Source organism: Oncorhynchus gorbuscha, linkage group LG10, assembly GCF_021184085.1.
Source record: "Oncorhynchus gorbuscha isolate QuinsamMale2020 ecotype Even-year linkage group LG10, OgorEven_v1.0, whole genome shotgun sequence".
NCBI lineage: Eukaryota > Metazoa > Chordata > Actinopteri > Salmoniformes > Salmonidae > Oncorhynchus > Oncorhynchus gorbuscha.
In genome coordinates this window covers 66,338,328-66,363,006 of record NC_060182.1, presented here as the reverse complement: position 1 = coordinate 66,363,006, position 24,679 = coordinate 66,338,328, and the positions used below count along the sequence as shown (strand labels likewise).

At 45.1% G+C, this 24,679-nt stretch overlaps 1 protein-coding gene across 3 annotated transcripts in view; it reads left to right on the top strand.

The window, feature by feature from the left end:
- runx3 (RUNX family transcription factor 3) overlaps window positions 1–24,679 on the top strand; it is a 76,396-nt gene that overhangs the window by 35,526 nt on the left and 16,191 nt on the right. For 2 of the 3 annotated variants that reach the window (XM_046366689.1, XM_046366687.1), the window contains exons 4-6: window positions 471–627; window positions 1,873–1,992; window positions 21,779–21,943. In XM_046366689.1, coding sequence (XP_046222645.1) covers window positions 471–627; window positions 1,873–1,992; window positions 21,779–21,943 — 442 coding nt within the window. The remainder of the gene's footprint in view (window positions 1–470; window positions 628–1,872; window positions 1,993–21,778; window positions 21,944–24,679) is intronic. The other variant, XM_046366688.1, reaches the window with a different exon arrangement.

The window sequence follows — 24,679 nt, the reverse complement described above, 5'->3', positions numbered from 1 at the left end:
ATCAATTATATTTATACACCAGGAAGTGATAGAATTCGTGGGCTAAAAGTGTAATGTTTTGTAAAATAGCCTAAATATATTTTATTGTATCACATCCAAATGTAAAAATGCTTGTTGAGGTCGTATTCTTATTTATTAAAATGTGCTAACATTCTTTTTAAAAGCCATTTGGATATTGGTCGATCAAATGTAAAAGTCATTTCCATAGCTTAAAATATTGTTTCAATTGCAAGCTTGCTTCAAGGAAGCATCTTACCATGTAATTTAACCCACCTATAGCACAATAGGCCTTTATATTTGGACCCAAATATTTTTTTATTAAATATAAAAGTATTTTTTTAATGGATTGGAAATCAGGTGTAATATTTTAGTTTTATGGTGCGTTTTCTTTTCTTCCACCGGATGTGGTTTGGTGTAGTCTGTGTTTGTTTAGCATGGTGATCCAGGTTGACCGCGTTGTGTTCTCACAGGTTGTCGCACTCGGTGATGTGCCCGATGGGACTTTGGTCACAGTGATGGCGGGGAACGACGAGAACTACTCAGCGGAGCTTAGGAACGCGTCTGCGGTGATGAAGAACCAGGTCGCCCGCTTCAACGACCTGCGGTTCGTGGGCAGGAGCGGACGAGGTGAGCGCAAGGAGTCACGCACCTCTATCTTACATCATTAATAATGAAGAGTTTACTTCACATACAAAACACCTTCCTGCATGCGTCATTGCTCTGACTATAGCCTGAGTATACCTCATTTTGGTAATCGATTTTAAACAAAGAAAGTGATCAAATAAATTAATGGATAAAATAAAAAAGTTTAGGGGACGTGAGAATCAGATGAAAACCACGTCGAAATTCATATCCTGGTGTAATAGCTTTAAAGAGCGTACAACCATTACCATTGTTTATTGGAAGACGGGAAATCCAGAGCACAATATAATTATTCCAAATGTTAAGATTTCGTTTGAAAATGCTTAATAGACATAGAGCGAAACCCAATTTCAAACTACAGCCTAATGCTGAGTGAGGCATTACCACAGTTATTTCTATAATTGACCATCACGCACGCCCCTCTCAAAAGATGAGCGGGTTAGTAGCCGCAGCCTGTATATTATATGAACATTATACCATTGTCTTTACATGTCCAAATCACCAAAATGCCTGGACCAGAATATTCCGTTCAAGGCTTGGGACTTGCTTGTTTACACACCTTTAAAAACTAGCGCTCACATAGCTGACGTTCGACCAGAACCTTCTCTCTTCCCTCTCCTTCCTCCTGGCCCGCGCATTCACACTTTAAATAGTTGCTGACTGATGAATGGAAAACGCTCTAGTAGATCCTTTCATTTTTGTAGTCAATTATCCCACCCCAGGATTCCCTTTTCCCCAACAGTCTCTTTAACAAGATAGGCTATGCCTTGTTTTTATTAAAGCGCCGCTTCATAGCCTGAGATGAAAAACGGACCGTTGCATGATCCAGCCGCTCTCCCCACGCCTTTCATGCAGATGGAGAGCTCAAGGATGAGAGCTCAAGTTTATTGTTCAACAATCGGCCTTGTTGAACAATAAACTGTTGCTGTAAGCCTTTCAGAGAATCTGGAATACATTCTCTCAATAATTCAAATCATGCCCACAGTTCAGCTCATCAAAGAGGTGGTCCCTTTAATTCACAAACTTAAAAGGGAGGCATATCAGAAGGCACTTTTAATTCAGCAAGTTGACTGTGGTGGTCATTACCAAAGTGCTTGTTCCACAAAAATCTGCTTATTTCCACAATTAATTACCCATGCCTATAAACCTTCACACATGATGTTCCTCCTGAATCTATGTCTTACTGATGCATTTCACTTACCAAGGCCCTCTATATTCTGTCTAACCCAGGAAAGAGCTTCACTCTAACCATCACAGTCTTCACCGGTCCTCCTCAGGTGGCCACCTACCACCGTGCCATTAAAGTGACTGTGGATGGGCCCAGGGAACCCAGACGTGAGTACTTACAGGGTACATGAGAATATTTGTCTTGTCAGAAGTCTAATGTGCTGCTATATCAGGAGCTGCGTGTAGAGGGATTCACAGAGAAAGAGAGAGGCTATTCTTGGTGTTAGGGGATGAGAGAACAGGGTGCCATCATTGGAGACTAAAAGAGATACATGAGTCATATGCAGATGATACAAGAACATGTAGCCGTGTGAGTGTGTGTCCATGTGTGTGTGTGTCCGTGTGTGTGTGTGTGTGTGTGGGTACGGTCAGTGTGTGGGAGGATCAACAACAGTTGACCAGCAATTGCAGTTAATGGGAGACAATGCTGTGTATTGGATGGTGCAGCAGTGTTCGTGTCTGTGTGGTATTAGGGTGTGGGGAGTGGCACTGTCAGAGGAAACGGTAAAGTGTATTAATGCATAATCAGAGACCGCTAAGAGGAGCTGTGTGTCTCCAAGCAGCTAATACCAAACGCTTATGGCCTCACCCTGCTGCCTCTGGTCAAATGGTCATACCTGGGTGACCACATACGTGGCTCCTTGACTTAATACTCTTAAAGAGATGGTTTATGCTAACAGATTTAGCCCAATATGCTAAAGCCGTTAGAGCCATCATTTGGGTAGTGATGCATATCAAAGTGGTTTAATGTGTGATCATGTGAAAGACTGGAAGATTGTGTTACAAGGATGAGTCAACCTCTAAAGGCTGCTGGTGTGTGTGTGTGTGTGACCATGCATGGCTGACACCAGTCAGATCAGATGGATATAGGGTTTAATGATCCTTCCTGTTGAGAAATCATGTTTATTATGGTTCTACTGTACAGGTTTTTAGTGGCTGCCCCGGATGGGTTAATTGCTACGCTTATTTGGGATAGGGTGGATTCAGCCCAGTCAAAACCGACCAACTGGCCAATGCGGGGAGCCAGGCGGTTCTGTATGCCACATGGAGGGGACATGGGGATCCTAACAAGGGGCGAGGGGGTGAAGGGCGAGGGGTGGCGCATCGCCTGCCAGGCTGGAGGCTATTTGAGGAGGCGTTGAAAATGGAGGAGAACAGTGTGGAGAAAGGGAAGGGGGAGGAATAGATAATAATATCCTTTGTGTTTGTGTGAAATGTGATAGAGTTGCTGGCTATGTCTGTATGTAGTAAATTATATGTACTGCATTTTGTTTGTCTGCGTGCATGCACTGCTGAAGAAAAACAGGCAGTGTGTTGGCTTCCTGTAGTTAGAAACAAGCATGCACATACGGTAAAGCAGTCTCCTCTCTGTCTACATGTCATGTCTGCACTCAAGGCATCAGAGTGGCCTTTTATTCACTATACACCCTGGTGGCCAGGCCCCATCCTGCTATACAGCGACATGGTTTAATCTAGGGAAGGGGAATTTTGTGTTAAAAAGGTTTAAAAGGATGATATGAGTGGACTCAAATAGAGAATGGCACCACCCCGTTTGTACTTTATAATGACAATCCTTACATTATTCCTTCCTAAATATTTCAGTGTAAAAAAAATACATCAAAAATTAAAAACACACAACACAGACTTTATGATATCCTCAGTTAACCAGCTGTCTGCATATACGTTTAAGTATAACATCAAAGCAGATGACCATCCCTCTATCCCATTGTGAGATGAATGAGAGCCTGTTCCCTGGTTGGCCTGCATATGTTCACCTGTCGGTTGGCTGGCTGGCTGGCAGAGTAGAGCGTGTCAGGCTGCTCAGGGCTTTACTGTGTGTTTGTGTAGGGCCTGCATTTCCATGGCTGCCAGCAAAGAGGCTGGTACGGGGGAGGGAGGCGTTTTATTAACGTTTACAAATCCAGCTAGGAAACCTGACGGACAGGAAGGAAGCTCCCCTGCGGCAATGATCTGCCAAACACACAACGCTCACCTCACACAGCATGATCCAAAAACCCATACACAGAAACACACACAAATACACACACAAATGCTTTGCAGACACACATAATTTTTTCCAACTAATGTTGAAAGTATTAGACATTTTCCTCTTCCCCTCAAATACACTATGTTGCTTTTGTGTCACTTCGTCCCAAAACAGTCCACTTGCTGTCCAGTAGGCCTATGAGCAACATTTTACAAAGTGAACCCTACAGCACAGTCTCTTTGATTAGAGCCACCCCGTGCTTTCTGAGAAGCAGCTTTGTGTACGTCAATGTTCTGCTGACGATCAGAGAGAGAGAAGGAAGACGTGCGATAGGAAGCAAGATATGACTGAAGTGTTGAGACCCTCCCTGTCACTGCTCGCATGCAGTTGCCCCCCCCCCACCTTTCCCTCCCCCTTTCCTCTCTCTCTCCCCTCTCCTCCCTACCGAGTTCAGCTGAATTAATCCCCTAACCGTATTTAGCCTCCGTCTTCTCTCTCTGAGTGATAACATCACCCGTCACATATCCTCCGAGGGAAAGGGCTGTTAGTACTTTATGTATCTCACCCAGAGTTAATCAGTTCCTGAGAAAGAGGAACTCACCAGAGACGAAGGACACAGGGCTGGGCCGAGAACATACATGACTATGAGAAAAACAGAGGAAGAGGACCACTTGTTTCATAGCTCAACCCTAGGTGAGAGGCAGCAGAGGTAGCCATGGTGCACGACACTGTGTGTACAGTTCATCAGCTTGCATACATGCAAACAGAGACATGTGTATGCACATTCATGCATTCAGTCATGGCAGGCCCTTTACTGCTGTCTCTCCTGTTTCTATGATACTACCACACTCTTTCCCACACACAGTATTGTACTTCTACATAATTCACTTGATCATTGCTGTGTTTTGTTGCCAATATTTATTCTGTTGGGTGTGTTCACACAGCTTCAGAAGATTGGGGGGGCAGGTAGATTCTATTTGCATTTGGCACGCAGACTGTACAAAGAATGCAAATAGACAATGACATTTGCATTGCTATTTTTCTTGACAGTGCAGTCTCTCTTCATAGTAAACAAAGAGAGGCGAGTGTTAATGTGTTTATATGCACACAGGTGTGTGTGTGTGTGTGTGTGTGTGTGTGTGTGTGTGTGTGTGTGTGTGTGTGTGTGTGTGTGTGTGTGTGTGTGTGTGTGTGTGTGTGTGTGTGTGTGTGTGTGTGTGTGTGTGTGTGTGTGTGTGTGTGTGTGTGTGTGTGTGTGTGTGTGTGTGTGTGTGCACCTGCCAGGTGTGTCCATACCCTAAGTCAGCAGCTCGGCCACGCCTATGCTCCACAAATCACATGAAAGGTTCGCCCTCGGTGCCAATTGCTATCTCAAAGGCCACTTTGATGTTGAAATGGAGATGGGTGTTTTTGAAAAAGCCTACAGGTGTACCAGTGCCAGGAGAGAAAAAAGTGTCACGTCTGTCTGACGTTGGGTGCTTTCCTGCCTAACCACATAGCCAGCCCAGCCATCCTCACTAAAACTCCCAGATGCACAACCTGCAGACATGGTGACATAGCAGCAGCACTTATGTCAAAGAAGAAAAACACCTCCTTTAAGAGACCCGTGATGTCATCAGATGTGGAATTGGACAGGGGCTGTTAAAGACATAAAGGACACACATTTCTAAGGCCAGTCAAGCCGGAGGTATGGAGAGAGTGTTGTTTGGAATGACGTGAGGCAATGGCGAGCGCTCTCTCTGGACTCAGTCTCTCCATCACACTTGGCCTCTGCGATTAGAAACAGAGCAAATATTGACTGACTGACTGATAAATCCGCTGGAATGCAGTCTGTAAATTGAATATGTTCGATTGGTTTCAGAAGAAAACTATATTCTGGGACAAACATTCACATCATTCACTCTGACTAGGTACAGGAGTGGGGCAAGAGGGAGCTGGCATATGCCATGTATACAGTGACTCTGCTATAATACTTCCATCTGCAAGTGTCCTCGGCCATCCAGTTAGAGGCCTGAGGTGAGGCCTGTAGAACCATGGCATGATTAAGTTCCTTCATTAGTGGAGAGGTACGGCTGAGAGGATGGAGGTGATGCTTCTTTGACCCTGGCTGATGCGACCTATACACCCATCCATCAGCATCGAGTACAACCTCCTAAAGGGAAACACTCGGCCTCAGCTACCCACAAACCTCTCAGCTACCCCCAAACCCTCCATACACGCACTAAGAGAGACAAACAGGCAGACAGAAACAGACACAACACACCACTGTAGATAATCCCACTAAAGCTCCCTTGTGAAAGCACTGCAAATGAGCCTAAATACCTCAGCCTCGTCCAGACGAAGAGAAAGAGCCCATCACAGGCTCTTTTTCCTCAGTTCTCCCCATCTGTGTCTCTCTGTTTGCTTTTCTGAAAGTCGTTGTGACATGACTGCAGACGTTTCTATCAAGGAGGAGAAAGGGACGAGCATAACATTGTCTACTGCTTTGTTATGCCCCCTTTCTACTCCTCATGTTAGTTATATAGGCTCAAGTCTGCTCCTGTCTGGGTGGACACACACACCTCGCTATGTGCACACACATGCCCCGGGGGGGTTTCCTCCAACAACCTTTTCACTTTGTATTCGCTGACGTCATACGCAGCAAGTGGACACGCAAAGAATTACAGAATTATTTACAGAGGCCTCTGCCCGTACTTTTAATTCTGCCTGATGGTGCAAGTGAGGCAACCTAGACGCTTTTTCTCAGAAACAGAGAGAAGTACGGCAAATTGCATACCCAAACTCGGCCCCCTTTCATCCCCAAATGTCTTTCCTGTTTACCTACCAATGGAGGGAAGTATAAGCCCACTCTGTTTACTGCTTCTTCCTTATTTACACTCACCCATACAGGAGGGAGTCATGACCACCTTTTAGACCTAATTTAATAAAAGTTCAGATCTCCATTTAGACAAATAAATAGCCCATGATTTGGAATGTTTTCTCTCTTACTGCATTATGACAAACAGTTTTTCTCTGGAGAGGGGAGGGGGTGAATAGTGTGAAGGAGTACCTGTGGCTTACTGGAAAACGCTGTGGATGACTGCGGTTGACATATTTATTTTTCTGAGACTTAATGGTAAGGAACAGTCAGCAAATAATAGGTGTTTTGGAGATGTTGGTTCCAGAGCTGGAGGAGTCAGTAATCCCTTGGGTAAACATGGGGGAGAGAAGCCTTGGCTCTTCAGCCTCTGGTTCAAACATCACTTTAACAAAGGCAGCAAATACTAACCACTGGCCAGTCTGTTATAGCATATTAATGTCTGGTCTGGACTATGGGCCCAATTCAGACTTAGGAAATCTATTCCTTTTTTACGCGTTTTGATTTAAACTCTTCTCAGTAGTTGGTATTCAGACTTAACATATACAGGTGCATAATGGGCTTTGCAGACGTGGTTCTCTTACGCACACTGAATAAATGTAATTCAACTGCTGAAAACCATCCAACTTGCTGGCCAAAATATTTTCTTGTGGAGTTTTCATTGAATAGTGTTTTCAGTAAGGACATTTATCTAAAGCCATCCCCTGTAAATATGGTGTACCTTTTAAATATAATTTTCTCGACAGACAGGTTCAGAATAGGAATCAATGACAGAAAGCCATCTAAGTACACACATATTCATCTCCTTTCAGCGCCAATCGGTAGATTTAAAAAAAATACTCTGATCTTGTACATTATTTAGGGTTAGGAAAATATGTATTAATCATACATAAACAGGGTTGGAGAACCTGTATGAAGAAAATACATTGTTGAATAAAAAATACAGGGGTTTGATTCATCCTGAAATTTGCCATATTCAATTGTTCAATCCATTAAATATTGGAAGTATAGAAAAGTGTACAACAGGGGTTTAAGCAACAGTCTACCCTAATCCTCATTAACCACAGAACTGTGAGACTCCAGGTTTAAACTGCTAGGTATGGTCTGCGTTCCAGAATTATTCAAATAGGCTACATGCCCTTAATTATTGACAATCATGTAATACGCCATAAGGCACACGGACGTGACGGAGGAAAGAAAGGTCAATGGAATGGAATGATGCAAAAAGTAGGCTACAAATGGAGGAAAACTAACAGTCATTGCACTGTATGTGTGTATTACTGACAGTGGCTGCTGATAGTGTTTCATATTTAATATGCTAGAAATGGTCATTAAAAAAAGAGGAAAGGTCTGGGCATATAATGAAGAACATTCTACAGTGCATAAATCAAGTCTGGAGGTTCAACGATACTGTCAGTGTGAACATGTTTCCATAGGCTACAGCCTGGGCTTGGGTCTCCAAATGTCATCCCCCCCCCAAAATGATGAAGCTATAGGCCTACAATTCAAATTCTGAATAAATACAGCTATTTATACTTTACTGTGGAAAAGAGGCCAAAATTCACTTTTCAGTGATCATAGGGTAAAATAGATCAAAAATCATTGTAATTTATATTTCCAATCCCCTTATCCAAACGGATTAGTCATATACCCAGGTCTTATCAATACAGTAGTTCTAATCAATGTACAAATTACAGTGCATGGAGATAGGTGTTATTTCTATCGTACATTTTTTTTTTAAAAGTAAACGTTTTTCCGCAACCTACAGGTCGCTCGTCCTTATTCGTGGTGTCCTCTCATTGTAAAGGGGGTGGAATTATGAGGGCATTAAGTCAAGGTCAGAATACGGTATATCTGTAGACACACCTCTGCCAAACCTTCAATTCTTAGATCTTCAACCCAAAGGAATAGCGGGTGAATAGCATGCTATTCTCATGCTTAAGTTCGAGGTCAGAATATGTGTAGAGAGAAAAGGGCATAAAAAAAAGGAATTGGAATTTCCCCTTATGAGAATGTGGACAGGGCTTTTTCCTGTGGCACTCTGCTGACCTTGATCGGAGTCAAGATTAAAGTGTAGAACAACATGATATTGCAACAATAAAACAAACTCGTGCTTGTAAACATTCACATGCACTTACACACACACACAAGAAAATTCACACCTCCCATTTGACACATCTGGAGTCTACCTTCCTGTCATTTGTCACTGAGCAGTGTGTGTGCGACCCATGAGCGCATGTGTGCAGACATGCCTTGTGTGTCTGCAGACGGGTCTTGTGTGCGTGCAGACGGGTCTTGCGTGTGCTCGTAGCTAAGTTCATGCGCCCCGAGGTGTGAATAAGAAACCGTTTGACACATCTGCTAGCATTGCGTTGACGCATGTGACGACGATGGTTGCTTTCCTTTCACACAGGTCTGAGAGGACACCTCCCCTCCCTCCTACCAACACCTCATTGCGTAGCAAGCCCTGGCTACCCCTGCACACACATCCCTGCAACCCCTACAGCCTCGCACCTCCAGAGCTAAAACAACACTCTCAGTGCAGCTTATTTCTTTAATAGGATCTGTCACCGGGGCAAAAAAGGGCCCTCTCTGTTCTGCAGCAGAAGTGCTGAAAAACAACTCCCCTCCTCACCCACCTTTACTGCCTCCGCCCTACTGACACACATCACCCCTCCCCAGAGGAGAGACACACACGTACAGTAGTGTAGTGGGACAAAAGAGGGCTGATTGCTCAGTGCTACAGGCCTCTCTTTATTGTTAGTGGATCCGGATGTATGGGGCCTAGCCTACACCCCTCCACTCACACTGCCTGCCCTGACCTGCACCACTGTAGGGCTGTCCCTGTGTGGCATAGCCCCTATTCCTCACTAATCACACACACACACACACACACACACACACACACACACACACACACACACACACACACACACACACACACACACACACACACACACACACACACACACACACACACACACACACACACACACACACACACACACACACACACACACACACACACACACACTACCAACTACACTACCAACTACACTACCAACTACACTACCAACACACACACAGCCTTATCCCTTCATCAAGACGGGAAGACTGGATCACGGTCTTACATTCTCTCTCAGCCCTGCTGTAGACGGGAGGATTTCAGGCTGAGGATGGTCCCCAGGGGAAGCATAGCTAGCATCTGCTCAGAGATAGACAGACAGACAGACAGCAGTAACAGGCTGGGAAGAGAGCCAGGCTTAGCTAAGCTTCCCCTGATAGATTGGTGTAGGCTGTGGAAATCCCACCAGTACACAGACCTCAGTGTGCAACATGGGCAGAGTGACAGTCGACTAGTCACAGCCACGTAAGTATCATGGAATCCCATGGTGGAATTTACTACTTGCTAAAGGCCCTCCGTCTCATGGTGATAGTTTACAGTCTGAAATAATGCATCCATTCAGTTCATGACGTGGACACCGGACGTCAATATATATAACAAGAGACATTAAAAGAGTTCATTGTGTGTGTGTGTGTGTGTGTGTGTGTGTTTACGTGTCTCTGTGTGTGTCTGTAAAACTCATTTAGCCAGACTAGACAGCCACAAACACTACTAAGAAATAAACCTCACATCCTTCTGGGTCAGCCTTAAACTGATCTATGATTGGACAGCCTCTAAAACCCAACTCTGTCATTGATTTGAGTTGTAGGGGCAGTGTGATCGCTAAAGCCTCAGGCGTCTCGATGGCACCAGTAGTAGAGTGAAAGGGGAAGTCAAAGGGGGTAGGGAAAGGCAGGAGGCAAAATAGTCAAGAGAGGAGGAAAAGGAAGACAGGTGCGCAATGCTTCGCTCAACAGATGTTGAAACGTCTTCGAGCGCCAACACAAAGCGGAAGTTTGCTAGCGAACCGACCGACGCCACTCCAACACCCTCTCAACTGTCATTCTGAGGCAGGTTGATGTTTCTGACTGACGAAGAAACCGTTTGAGAGAGTTCATAGTTCAGGATAGAAAGTACAAGGCCTATTGCCTTGAAAGGTTCCTCCCTTAATACACGCATATTCAGACACATCACTGAACAGAGTCAACAGCAGCATGTTAGTTGTATGTGTTGTTTTTGTGACTCTATGAATCATCTCAGGAGCTGTATCCACACACTATAGACAGGGAGAGGCTGACATCAACATGTCATAACAATAGAGTGACAAACACAGAACTCTGCTCTACAGCTGTTGGTACAGTGCCAACATATAAAGGTACCTAACTTACTATGTAGACCTATATTATATAAAGGCAGAGCTCTGGTCCGTCTGTGGAGGCTAATATCAAGGCCAGGGTGGACTGACCAAATGTCAACGTCCATGGACGTCCGGCGTCGGTCGGTGCCCAGTGGGTGAGGAAGCTGTTAATAGTAAATGGAAAGAAAGGGGGCTCATGGGTAGGTGTCAGTAAGAAAGAAAGAAAGAGAGAGAGAGAGACAGAGAGAGAGACAGAGAAACAGAGAGAGAGAGAGACAGAGAGAGAGAGAGAGAGAGAGAGAGAGAGAGAGAGAGAGCAGAGAGACAGAGAGAGAGCCAGAGAGAGAGAGAGAGAGCCAGAGAGAGAGAGAGAGAGCCAGAGAGAGAGAGAGAGAGAGAGAGAGAGAGAGAGAGAGAGGTTGTCCAGACTCAGACTATTAACACTTGGTTTGACAGAAAGAGAAATAAAACAGTTATGAGCTGAACATAACAGTGTGCCAGTGGAAGGGCGGATAGTAGCAGGTGACCTAACTGTGGTTTGTGATGATTTCCCATTGTAGCCAATTCAGTTGCAGTAATTCCGTTAGCAATTTGGAGTTTTTTATGAGTTTTAATCACTTAATAATTCATAAACAAAATGTATATCAGTAAAACACTATAACCAATTGATAGGCCTACCTTTACTTGTTACTTCTGTGAACTTTTATTATCCTCCCTCATGAGGGAGAGAAATGAGAAAATGTTGTTTTTTGGTAAGACCCCTTTTAAATCTGTTTATCCAGAAATCAAAGCCTTTACTTATGCAATTGTTTTTTTTCTAAATGTAACTATGCCTTAATTTCCCCAAAATATAGACTCTTAGCTTTCATTTGACACCCAATTTGATATGCTCCTATGAACTTGGGTCCATTTACATGGACATGCCCATGGTCCTTATAGAGGTGCGCTAGACGTTTTCAGTCTGATATAGGCACTCAACCAATTCTAGTCTGTTATCAAGTGCCTTTCAAGTCCATTTATACGATGAATACAAATATTTACACTTCAAATATATTCAGCACAGACCTGGGTCCGGGCCAAGGCACGTAATGCCCTTTGCAGTCCAGATAGAGTTTCACTTTGCCCCTGAAAACTCGCCCAGCCCTTTACTAAAAAAAGCTTGTGTTCAATGTGTCTCTCTTTGGAAGGGAACATATGTTTCTTTCTTTCAATGTTAGAAAGAAAAGCTGTATCGTGTGATCATTCAGCTGGACCCGGGCCGTGTTTATGAGCTGTCATTAACACTCTCTGAGCAAACACTGTCTATGTGTTCCACTGATATGGGCTTTAGAGGGTTAGGGCGGGACTTGCTGAGATTGGCTCGTCTGAAGGGGTTGTGAGCTCTGAGTAAGAGTTGCCCATAGGCACAGCTCTAGAATTCCCAAATACTAACCTTCATCATCCCGCTCCTTGTGGCTCAATGCATAGTTCAGGGTTGATCAGGGTTGATCATTTCGCTAATCAGTGTTTCAATTCAAAGGGACCAGTCACAGGGTCAGTTTCCCACACTAATGTATCTTATCTGTTATACTTGAACCTATCTACATGTTCTGAAGAGCACAGAAAAACATTGGGGACATCAAGGCCCTATGTCTTTAGTTAATCTGCTGATAAAATGGTATTGTATTGGGCAACAAAACAAACACAAACGCTGGGTGGGTGGGAAGGACACAGCCATTATTTCTAAAGCGATTTTCAGTGAAATGGATTTTCAGTACATCATTAATACCAGACATTTTGTATCAACCTTTTTATGTGTTCGTCACAGTCCTCATAATGCTGTAAGATGATGCAACAGCCATCTAGAGAGGAAGCTAGTAAATCTACAGCTTCTGGCATCCATTTGACCTCTTCCATGTATTGAGGGCTGGTGTTTGAACCACATCATCCCTGCCTCCCCATTGGCCTCCATCTCCCAGCTCTATCTTGTGGTTATGATATCATAGAGAAACAACGGTGCATTCTCTCCTAAGTGCACCCTGACACATAAAATATTCATCCACCACACAATCCCCTCCGAAATGGGTCCGTGGTACGCAGAAACCCATGGTCAAGACCCTGCAAAGTGGGAGTCAACCTCTGGCAATCTACCAGACACACTCATGGAAAAGCTGGGGTCAGACCCGAAAAGAGGTTTAAACACTGCGTTGAACAGCAAGCAGGCCATGGGCTCTGTCGGTCTCTTAACCAAGGCCAAGACAGGGACTAGAAAAGCCAATCATCCATTCTCCCTCCATCGCACCAATCCATTTCCTCTCTCTGAGGCTTAGAGTGGTGATGATATCTAACAGAAGAAAACAGGAGGAAGGTTGTGTATACTGTATAAACTGTGTTAGCTTCCAGATGGGAAACTGCTGAAGTTTTCTCTTCTATAAAAAAAAGTAAATGAGAGGGAGGGAGGGAGGGCGAGAGAGAGAAAAGGAGAAAGAGGGGACAGACAGAGAGGAAGTCGGGAATGAAGAGGGGGAAGAGAGGAGAGCTAGAGTCGACCATGTGAGTTGATTAGTGGTGTTAACAGTAACTGTGGGGTTTGGGGTAATGAGCACCAGGCATGGTCCTAATGAAGCCTCAGCTCTGCTCCTATAGTTCTCTCTCATGGCTGGCCAAACCCTCTACTGGAAGTACAGTACAGTGTGTCGCCACACACTCCCTGCCAGCTGGACCTGAGCCACTAGATCCACTGCTGTGTGTGTGTGTGTGTGTGTGTGTGTGTGTGTGTGTGTGTGTGTGTGTGTGTGTGTGTGTGTGTGTGTGTGTGTGTGTGTGTGTGTGTGTGTGTGTGTGTGTGTGTGTGTGTGTGTGTGTGTGTGTGTGTGTGTGTGTGTGTGTGTGTGTGTGTGTGTGTGTGTGTGATTGTGTGATCATGTGGTACAATCACTTTCATCCCCAAAGCGCCAACCAATTCATCCCAGACCACCACAGGCCACAGAAAAAGTGACCAATTCTACATTTTTCCCCCTGGTTGTTTTTTTCTTCTTCCACAGAGCTGGGATGTATCATTTCCCTGACCTCAGCCGTTTGAGGTGGTGTAAATCTCTTAATAACTGCACTAACTATTGGTCTATATTTGGAGGGCCGTTTCTCCTGGCCTCCCCTGCTCTGGGGTGGAGCAGACAGTAGCCACAGTGTCTGTGTGGGAGATGGAGCCAGCTAAGCTCTGTAGCTGCCTGTGTGTGTCCCACTTTCCTTCTCGGTGGTGTGGGGACTGGGAGGGGGACTGGGTTCAAAAATGTGTGAATAACAAGATACTAGTTGTAAAAGTGTGTGAGTATAAGTGTGCTAAAGCGGGTGTGTCTGGAGTAGACTGTGTCCCTGTGTCATAGTGAGATGGTGGGTGTATAGGTGGGGTCACTCACTTTTACTGCATCCTACTACAAGTCTGACTTCCAACACAGGGAACACAAACAGCTGGAGATGTCCAACAGCCCTGGTCTCCACATTCAGACACATTTCTCATCCATATGCACACACAAACACACACAAACACACACACACACACACACACACACACACACACACACACACACACACACACACACACACACACACACACACACACACACACACACACACACACACACACACACACACACACACACACACACACACACAGTTGGGTAGGTTACTTTTTAAATGTAATCCGTTACTAGTTACCTGTCCAAAATTGTAATCAGTAATGTAACTTTTGGATTACCCAAACTCAGTAACGTAATCTGGTTACATTCCATTACTTTTAGGTTACTTTCCCCTAAAGAGGCATTAGAAGACAAACATTTATATGACCAATTGAAAGACATCTATTGCAGGATAAATCAATGTTAGAGTTTACATAGCTGGCCATAAATGGGTGTTGCATTTTACTTTATGGGTTGGTTATGCAGGCTTCTTCTAACCCATCACTTTCTACTACATATAACAATAATAATGCAATTGTATATTTACATGGAATTCCAAAGTCTGTCAGATTTCCAGTCATTCCAATGAATGTAATACCCCTTCCAAAATAGGACTTGGAAATATGGAAATATAGATTAGCCAAATTGTTTTACATGAGCATAAGCCCAAAACTAAGGACTTATTAGAAAGCCCTACTCTGTTGTTTATGATTTTTGTTGTCATGGAGGACTGATTGGATTCATTGCCTCGAGTTGAAAAATAAATGCTGCTCTCATGGAATGGCTTGCTATGAGCACTACATAAAAGTGCTATTTGAATGTTAAAAATGAATGCCATATACTGCATTTGCTATAGACCTATTGTTTACATTTTTGTTGGTTACACTTTGATTTCTTGATAATATATGCAGATATGTAAGTCTATCAAAAGTGTGCAAGTTTGAGCATTTGTCCATTAGGCCCATGTTTTTTATCAGCACACATTCGATTTAACAATAAACGCCCCACTAGTCTTCTTAAATGAAACTAGTGGTTGACGGTATGGAACACAATACCTCAGAGGACTTTAGATGGAGGGACCCCATGAAACCTTTTTTTCATAGACTTGTATCTGCACTAGTTGCAAAAACAATGATTGATAGGCAGTTTAAACGTAATCAATTCAACCGTTACTGGGTTAAAACACACATACACATTTGTGAACAGCCATCCACAACAACCACAATCCGTAAGGAGCAAATACCTAAATGAGAGAGCAGCAGTGTGATTCACATCAATGTGCTATGTAGATATCAATTATAAGTGATATCCATATCACCGTAGGCTACACCACTACTGTCATCCTTACCTCTTACCTTTATTCAAGTTGGATAACTATTGGTCGCATCATTGGAAGACACAGCTTAGCCTACTAAAGCCGATTCCTGCTATTTTCCTGTGATCCATCAAACACATGTGGTGTGTCATCATAGTGGTCTCTGACTTGAAGTTTCAAAAGTATCTGTCATCAGATTACAATATTTTAGCTGGTAACGGAATGGATTACAGCTTTTTTTTTAACATGTAACGGATTACACACACACACACACACACACACACACACACACACACACACACACACACACACACACACACACACACACACACACACACACACACACACACACACACACACACACACACACACACACACACACACACACACACACACACACACACACACACACACACAGGGGAGGGTGTTGATCCCAGTGTGAGTATGTGAGTTAACATGTGTGGGTGTTTTTTTTACTGGCAAGAGAAAATGTGTTGGTGTGTGTGATGGGGGAGGTGATTGTGCGGGTTATGGGTATTTATCTATGTTTTGTTATGTGCATGCATGTGAGTGTTGATTTGAATGTGTCTGCATCTAGCCATTGGAAGCATTTTATTCTGTTCAATTCTACTTGGGAGCCAAGCTCAGTCCACATCATTGGTGTGTGTACGTCTGTGTGTGTGGGAAGGGGGGCAGGGGCGAGATAGAGAATTCTATATTGTATGAAAAGAGAAGAGGGAGTGGTAAACGGGAGGATACATTACCCTTGGGTCAAGTCGCAGGGTGGGAGGATATATTACCCTTGGGTCAAGTCGCAGGCAGGGAGGATATATTACCCATGGGTCAAGTCGCAGGCAGGGAGGATATATTACCCATGGGTCAAGTCGCAGGGTGGGAGGATATATTACCCATGGGTCAAGTCGCAGGGTGGGAGGATATATTACCCATGGGTCAAGTCGCAGGCAGGGAGGATATATTACCCATGGGTCAAGTCGCAGGCAGGGAGGATATATTACCCATGGGTCAAGTCGCAGGGTGGGAGGATATATTACCCATGGGTCAAGTCGCAGGCAGGGAGGATATATTACCCATGGGTCAAGGTCCCTTGGGTCAAGTCGCAGGGTGGGAGGATATATTACCCTTGGGTCAAGTCGCAGGCAGGGAGGATATATTACCCTTGGGTCAAGTCGCAGGCAGGGAGGATATATTACCCATGGGTCAAGTCGCAGGCAGGGAGGATATATTACCCTTTGATTCAAGTCACAGGCAGGGAGGATATATTACCCTTGGGTCAAGTCGCAGGCAGGGAGGATATATTACCCTTGGGTCAAGGCAGGCAGGGAGGATATATTACCCATGGGTCAAGTCGCAGGCAGGGAGGATATATTACCCATGGGTCAAGTCGCAGGGTGGGAGGATATATTACCCATGGGTCAAGTCGCAGGCAGGGAGGATATATTACCCATGGGTCAAGTCGCAGGCAGGGAGGATATATGGGTCAAGTCGCAGGATATATTACCCTTGGGTCAAGTCGCAGGGTGGGAGGATATATTACCCTTGGGTCAAGTCGCAGGCAGGGAGGATATATTACCCATGGGTCAAGTCGCAGGCAGGGAGGATATATTACCCATGGGTCAAGTCGCAGGCCCAGGGTCAAGTCGAGGCAGGGAGGATATATTACCCATGGGTCAAGTCGCAGGCAGGGAGGATATATTACCCATGGGTCAAGTGCAGGGTGGGAGGATATATTACCCATGGGTCAAGTCGCAGGCAGGGAGTCGAGGCAGGGAGGATATATTACCCATGGGTCAAGTCGCAGGCAGGGAGGATATATTACCCATGGGTCAAGTCGCAGGCAGGGGAGGATATATTACCCATTAAGTCCAGGGTGGGAGGATATATTACCCATGGGTCAAGTCGCAGGCCCAGGGAGGATATATTACCCATGGGTCAAGTCGCAGGGTGGGAGGATATATTACCCTCGCAGGGGGAGGATATATTACCAAAGTCGGGCAGGGGGAGGATATATTACCCATGGGTCAAGTCGGGTCATATTACCCTTGGGTCAAGTCGCAGGGTGGGAGGATATATTACCCTTGGGTCAAGTCGCAGGCAGGGAGGATATATTACCCTTGGGTCAAGGCAGGGAGGATATATTACCCATGGGTCAAGTCGCAGGCAGGGAGGATATATTACCCATGGGTCAAGTCGCAGGCAGGGAGGATATATTACCCTTGGGTCAAGTCGCAGGCAGGGAGGATATATTACCCATGGGTCAAGTCGCAGGCAGGGAGGATATATTACCCATGGGTCAAGTCGCAGGCAGGGAGGATATATTACCCATGGGTCAAGTCGCAGGGTGGGAGGATATATTACCCATGGGTCAAGTCGCAGGCAGGGAGGATATATTACCCATGGGTCAAGTCGCAGGGTGGGAGGATATATTACCCTTGGGTCAAGTCGCAGGGTGGGAGGATATATTACCCTTGGGTCAAGTCCAGGCAGGGGAGGATATATTACCCTTGGGTCAAGTCGCAGGCAGGGAGGATATATTACCCATGGGTCAAGTCGCAGGCAGGGGAGGATATATTACCCATGGGTCAAGTCGCAGGCAGGGAGGATATATTACCCATGGGTCAAGTCGAGGCAGGGAGGATATATTACCCATGGGTCAAGTCGCAGGGTGGGAGGATATATTACCCATGGGGGAGGATATATTACCCATGGTCAAGTCGCAGGGTGGGAGGATATATTACCCATGGGTCAAGTCGCAGGCAGGGAGGATATATTACCCATGGGTCAAGTCGCAGGCAGGGAGGATATATTACCCAAGTGGGTCAAGGATCAGGGTGGGAGGATATATTACCCATGGGCAGGGAGGATATATTACCCATGGGTCAAGTCGCAGGCAGGGAGGATATATTACCCATGGGTCAAGTCGCAGGGTCCCATGGGTCAAGTCGCAGGGTGGGGAGGATATATTACCCATGGGTCAAGTCGCAGGGTGGGAGGATATATTACCCATGGGTCAAGTCGCAGGGGAGGATATATTACCCTTGGGTCAAGTCGCAGGCAGGTGGGTCAGGATATATTACCCTTGGGTCAAGTCGCAGGCAGGGAGGATATATTACCCTTGGGTCAAGTCGCAGGCAGGGAGGATATATTACCCATGGGTCAAGTCGCAGGCAGGGAGGATATATTACCCATGGGTCAAGTCGCAGGCAGGGGAGGATATATTACCCATGGGTCAAGTCGCAGGGTGGGGAGGATATATTACCCATGGGTCAAGTCGCAGGGTGGGAGGCAGGGAGGATATATTACCCATGGGTCAAGTCGCAGGCAGGGAGGATATATTACCCATGGGTCAAGTCGCAGGCAGGGGAGGATATATTACCCATGGGTCAAGTCGCAGGCAGGGAGGATATATTACCCATGGGTCAAGTCGCAGGCAGGGAGGATATATTACCCATGGGTCAAGTCGCAGGGTGGGAGGATATATTACCCATGGGTCAAGTCGCAGGATATATTACCCATGGGTCAAGTCGCAGGCAGGGGAGGATATATTACCCATGGGTCAAGTCAGGCAGGGAGGATATATTACCCAGGGTCAAGTCGGGAGGATATATTACCCATGGGTCAAGTCGCAGGCAGGGAGGATATATTAGTCGCAGGGTGGGAGGATATATTACCCTTGGGTCAAGTCAGGGTGGGAGGATATATTACCCTTGGGTCAAGTCGCAGGCAGGGAGGATATATTACCCTTTGATTCAAGTCACAGGCAGGGAGGATATATTACCCTTGGGTCAAGTCGCAGGCAGGGAGGATATATTACCCTTGGGTCAAGTCGCAGGCAGGGAGGATATATTACCCATGGGTCAAGTCGCAGGCAGGGAGGATATATTACCCATGGGTTAAGTCGCAGGGTGGGAGGATATATTACCCATGGGTCAAGTCGCAGGGTGGGAGGATATATTACCCATGGGTCAAGTCGCAGGCAGGGAGGATATATTACCCATGGGTCAAGTCGCAGGGTGGGAGGATATATTACCCTTGGGTCAAGTCGCAGGGTGGGAGGATATATTACCCTTGGGTCAAGTCGCAGGGTGGGAGGATATATTACCCTTGGGTCAAGTCGCAGGCAGGGAGGATATATTACCCATGGGTCAAGTCGCAGGCAGGGAGGATATATTACCCTTTGATTCAAGTAGCAGGCAGGGAGGATATATTACCCTTGGGTCAAGTCGCAGGCAGGGAGGATACATTACCCTTGGGTCAAGTCGCAGGCAGGGAGGATATATTACCCATGGGTCAAGTCGCAGGCAGGGAGGATATATTACCCATGGGTTAAGTCGCAGGCAGGGAGGATATATTACCCTTGGGTCAAGTCGCAGGCAGGGAGGATATATTACCCATGGGTCAAGTCGCAGGGAGGGAGGATATATTACCCTTGGGTCAAGTCGCAGGCAGGGGGATTTATTACCCTTGGGTCAAGTCGCATGGAGGGAGGATATATTACCCTTGGTTCAAGTCGCAGGCAGGGGGATATATTACCCTTGGGTCAAGTCGCAGGGAGGGAGGATATATTACCCTTGGTTCAAGTCCCAGGCAGGGGGATATATTACCCTGGGTTAAGTCTGGAGAGAGGATGGGCAAAATCCATATCAGTCTGTCTGCTGGCCCCCTTTATATAGTGATAAAATATTCAAATCCAGCCATTACTTCACATTAGAGATGACAGGGAGAAAACCACAATGTTTACATGCTCTTTCAGACATGTGTCTGTTGCATTGATAGTTACATATTACATATCCTCCATTAGACGAGTCCCTCATCCGGACTCACGTATGGCATTTAGGTGTCTGTAGAATATACACTGGCAATATTTATGTAAACTATTTCATTTTCTATTGTGACACCACATGTTAAATACATGTCTTTTTTTATTTCACCTTTATTTAACCAGGTAGCCAGTTGAGAACACCTTTATTTAACCAGGTAGGCCAGTTGAGAACACCTTTATTTAACCAGGTAGGCCAGTTGAGAACACCTTTATTTAACCAGGTAGGCCAGTTGAGAACAAGTTCTCATTTACAACTGCAAGCAAAGCTGGAGAGAGATTGCACTGGAATTAGCATTTCCAGTATAACTTTTAAGAAAAACTATTCAAAGTGATTGGGGTTTGAGTGTAGTGATTTGTCTTTCTGATCTTGTTCAAATCAAATGTAATCGAGGTGCCAAATATGCTTTTTCTTGTACATTCCCACCTCTCATCACACACACACACACACACATATGCACCACCGTCCACACAGTGTGTTCCAGTCTGATGAGTAATATAGTCTAGGAGCAATTCCTGGGTGTTTCCCTCACTGAGTAACTGCTTGGTCAGACCTGAGTCGCTGTATGACGTATAGTTACCATTTCGACAAGCAGACCCAGTCTGGGGTTGTACTTCTGAGTGCAGAATTTTCTCATGCCGTAAAGTTAAACAATTTCATACTATTATTACCATACTATAATTATATTATTGTGCTGGTACTATTGATATACACCGGAATATTAGTGCTATTCCTATATGAATGTTTATCTGATTTTAACGTAAAGGCAATTGCAAGTTTAGCTCAACCACAAGTCCAGTGCCTGTCAACATTCTATGAGTATTGTTATATTTCTAAGAAAGCTTTTGTATAATCTGACTGAATCAGATTAGTTGGTGGAGGTCAATGGCCTTTATTCATGTATATAATTCTGTCACTGTACTATTTGTTTTCACACTAATTATGTCTTAGAATAGAATGGGATGCCATTGCCAATATAACCATTCCACTTCTAAACAAACCCTCACAAAACCTAATAAGCTGTAAACTGCTTGTGCCCATGGACAGACTTGAGGAAATAAAACTCAAATATTACAGCAGACCTAACATTTGGATGTGTTATTGCTTTTACTATTTTTGACCATTTGGTACCGCTGGGAAAAAAAATAATAAAGAGCCATGATTTCCCGGCTGTGTAGGTGGTAAACTTGGCTCTCCTCTCTCTCTCTTTTTCTCTCCCTCTCTCGCTCTCTTTCAGGACACAGGGTGAAGATGGAGGACCCCCAGAAGATGCAGTTCTCTGATAGGCTGACAGAGATTGAGCGCTACCAGCGGGCCAGCCTGAGGATGGGGCCTGGTAACCCCCAGCCCCGGCCCATGCACCAGAGCCACCTGGGGCCCTCTACCCAGTCCCAGATACAAGGTAGGACCGCTGACCAGACAGGAACAACTATCACACTGACTCACTCACACCGTCTGTCCCAAGTCAGTGTTGCTCACTCATCACAAAACACTCCACCTTCTGCTACAGCACTGTATACAGGGGTTAGCGGTACAAATGATTCTCCCTGCCGACAGTGAGAGCTGACTTTGCTATCAGTTTCAAGTTTTATTAGTCGTATGTACAGGATACACATGGTATACACTACAAGTAAATGGTTACATGCAGCTTCCTTCTGGACAATGAAACAACATTAAGAAATAATAAAAGAGAAGAATAGGAACATAAAGTAAATGGCTCAGTAGAATAGAATAAACCTTTTGGAATAAGTATAATACAGGAGTTTATGTGTGTGTGAATGCTTGCTAAGGTGTAGAGAGTCAGGGGTCAGTCCAGGTGGTCCAGTCGGTCAGTCCAGTTCAAGCGTTCAGCAGTCTGATGGCTTGTAGATAGAAACTGTCTCTGAGCCTGTATCAGACCTCATGCTCCAATATCATCTGCCCTGACGGTAAGGGAGTGAACAGCTCATGGCTGTGGTGTTATGAGCCGAGTTAGCCTGTATGGTCTGACTGTGACACATAATGAACTGACGGTGTTGTTCTCACTTTATGGGTTAGCCTTCATGAGTTAGCCTGTATGTGGCAGGCTGAAGCCCCAGGTTGAGTACAACCCTCCCTACTGATATGAGAGCCCAGACCCGGGGGAGGGTCCAATACAGTTACTGGCAGGGGCCGCTCACTCATGCCAGCTCTGTCCCCGGATGCCCTGCATCGGTCACAGGGTCCAGTCTGGGGCCAGGTGGCAACCTGATCACTGCCAAACAGCCTGGCCAAGGCACTGGGGCTGGAGCTGGTTCACCACACCACTCTACAGCCTCAGGAATCTCACAGCCGCCCGCTTCCTCCGCAATCACGTCAGTCTCAGACTGACTGGCACAACAGGACAGATCTGCAATGGAGACAGGGGGAAGGAGGTGTGTGTGTCTTAGGGGAGAGGGGGTACGTGGGTGGAAGTTCGCTCTCAGACATACAGTACCAGTCAAAAATTTGGACACACCTGCTCATTTAAGGGTTTCTTTATTTGTACTATTTTCTACATTGTAGAATAATAGTGAAGACGTCAAAACTTTGAATTAACACATATGGAATCAGGTAGTAACCAAAAAATGTTAAACAAATTAAAATATATTTGATATTTTAGATTCTTCTTCTTTTAGATTCTTTTCCATTTGCCTTGATGATGGCTTTGCACACTCTGGCATGCTTTAAACCAGCTTCACCTGGAATGCCTTTCCAACCGTCTTGAAGGAGTTCCCACATATACTGAGCACTTGTTGGCTGTTTTTCCTTCACTCTATGGTCAAACTCATCCCAAACCATCTTAATTGGGTTGAGGTCGAGTGATTGTGGAGGCCAGGTCATCTGATGCAGCACTCCATCACTCTCCTTGGTCAAATAGCCCTTACATAGCCAGGAGGTGTGTTTTGGGTCATTGTCCTGTTGAAAAACAAATGATAGTCCCACTAAGCGCAAACCAGATGGGATGGCGTATCGCTGCAGAATGCTGTGGTAGCCATGCTGGTTAAGTGTGCCTTGAATTCTAAATAAATCAGACAGTGTCACCAACAAAGCACCCCCACACTATCACACCTCCTCCTCCATGCTTCATGGTGGCAACCACACATACGGAGATCATCCGTTCACCTACTTTGCGTCTCACCAAGACATGGCGGTTGGAACCAAAAATCTCACATTTTGACTCATCAGACCAAAGGACAGATTTCCACCAGCCTAATCTCCATTGCTTGTGTTTCTTGGCCCAAGAAAGTATCTTCTTATTGGTGTCCTTTATTAGTGGTTTCTTTGCGGCAATTTGACCATTAAGGCCTGATTCCCACAGTCTCCTCTGAACAGTTGATGTTGAGATGTGTCTGATACTTGAACTCTGTGAAGCATTTATTTGGGCTGCAATCTGAGGTGCAGTTAACTCTAATGGATTTATTATCCTCTGCAGCAGAGGTAACTCTGGGTCGTCCTTTCCTGTGGTGGTCCTCATGAGACAGTTTCATGATAGCGCTTAATGGTTTTTGCGACTGCACTTGAGGAAACTTTCAAAGTTCTTGAAATGTTCCATATTGAATGACCTTCATGTCTTAAAGTAATGATGGACTGTCATTTCTCTTTGCTTATTTGAGCTGTTCTTGCCATAAATGGGGCTATCTTCTGTATACCACCCCTACATTGTCACAACACAACTGATTGGCCCAAACACATTGAGGAAAGAATTCCTCAAATTAACTTTAAACAAGGCACACCTGTTAATTGAAATGCATTCCAGGTGACTACCTCATGAAGCTGGTTGAGAGAATGCCAAGAGTGTGCAAAGCTGTCAAGGCAAAGGGTGGCTACTTTGAAGAATCTCAAATATAAAATATATTTTGATTTGTTTATCACTTCTTTGGTTACTACATGATTCCATATGTGTTATTTAATAGTTTTGATGTCTTCACTATTATTCTACAATGTAGAAAATAGTAAAAATAAAGAACCCCTGGAATGAGTAGGTGTGTACAAACCTTAGACTGGTACTGTGTGTCAGAGCTTCTTAACGTGATGGCATGTCTGGATGTGTGCAGACAAAACACGAACAGACACACACGAGGCACACACACATACACGCTGTCCTCTTCCACCCACTCCCTAGTTCTCATGCAGGGGG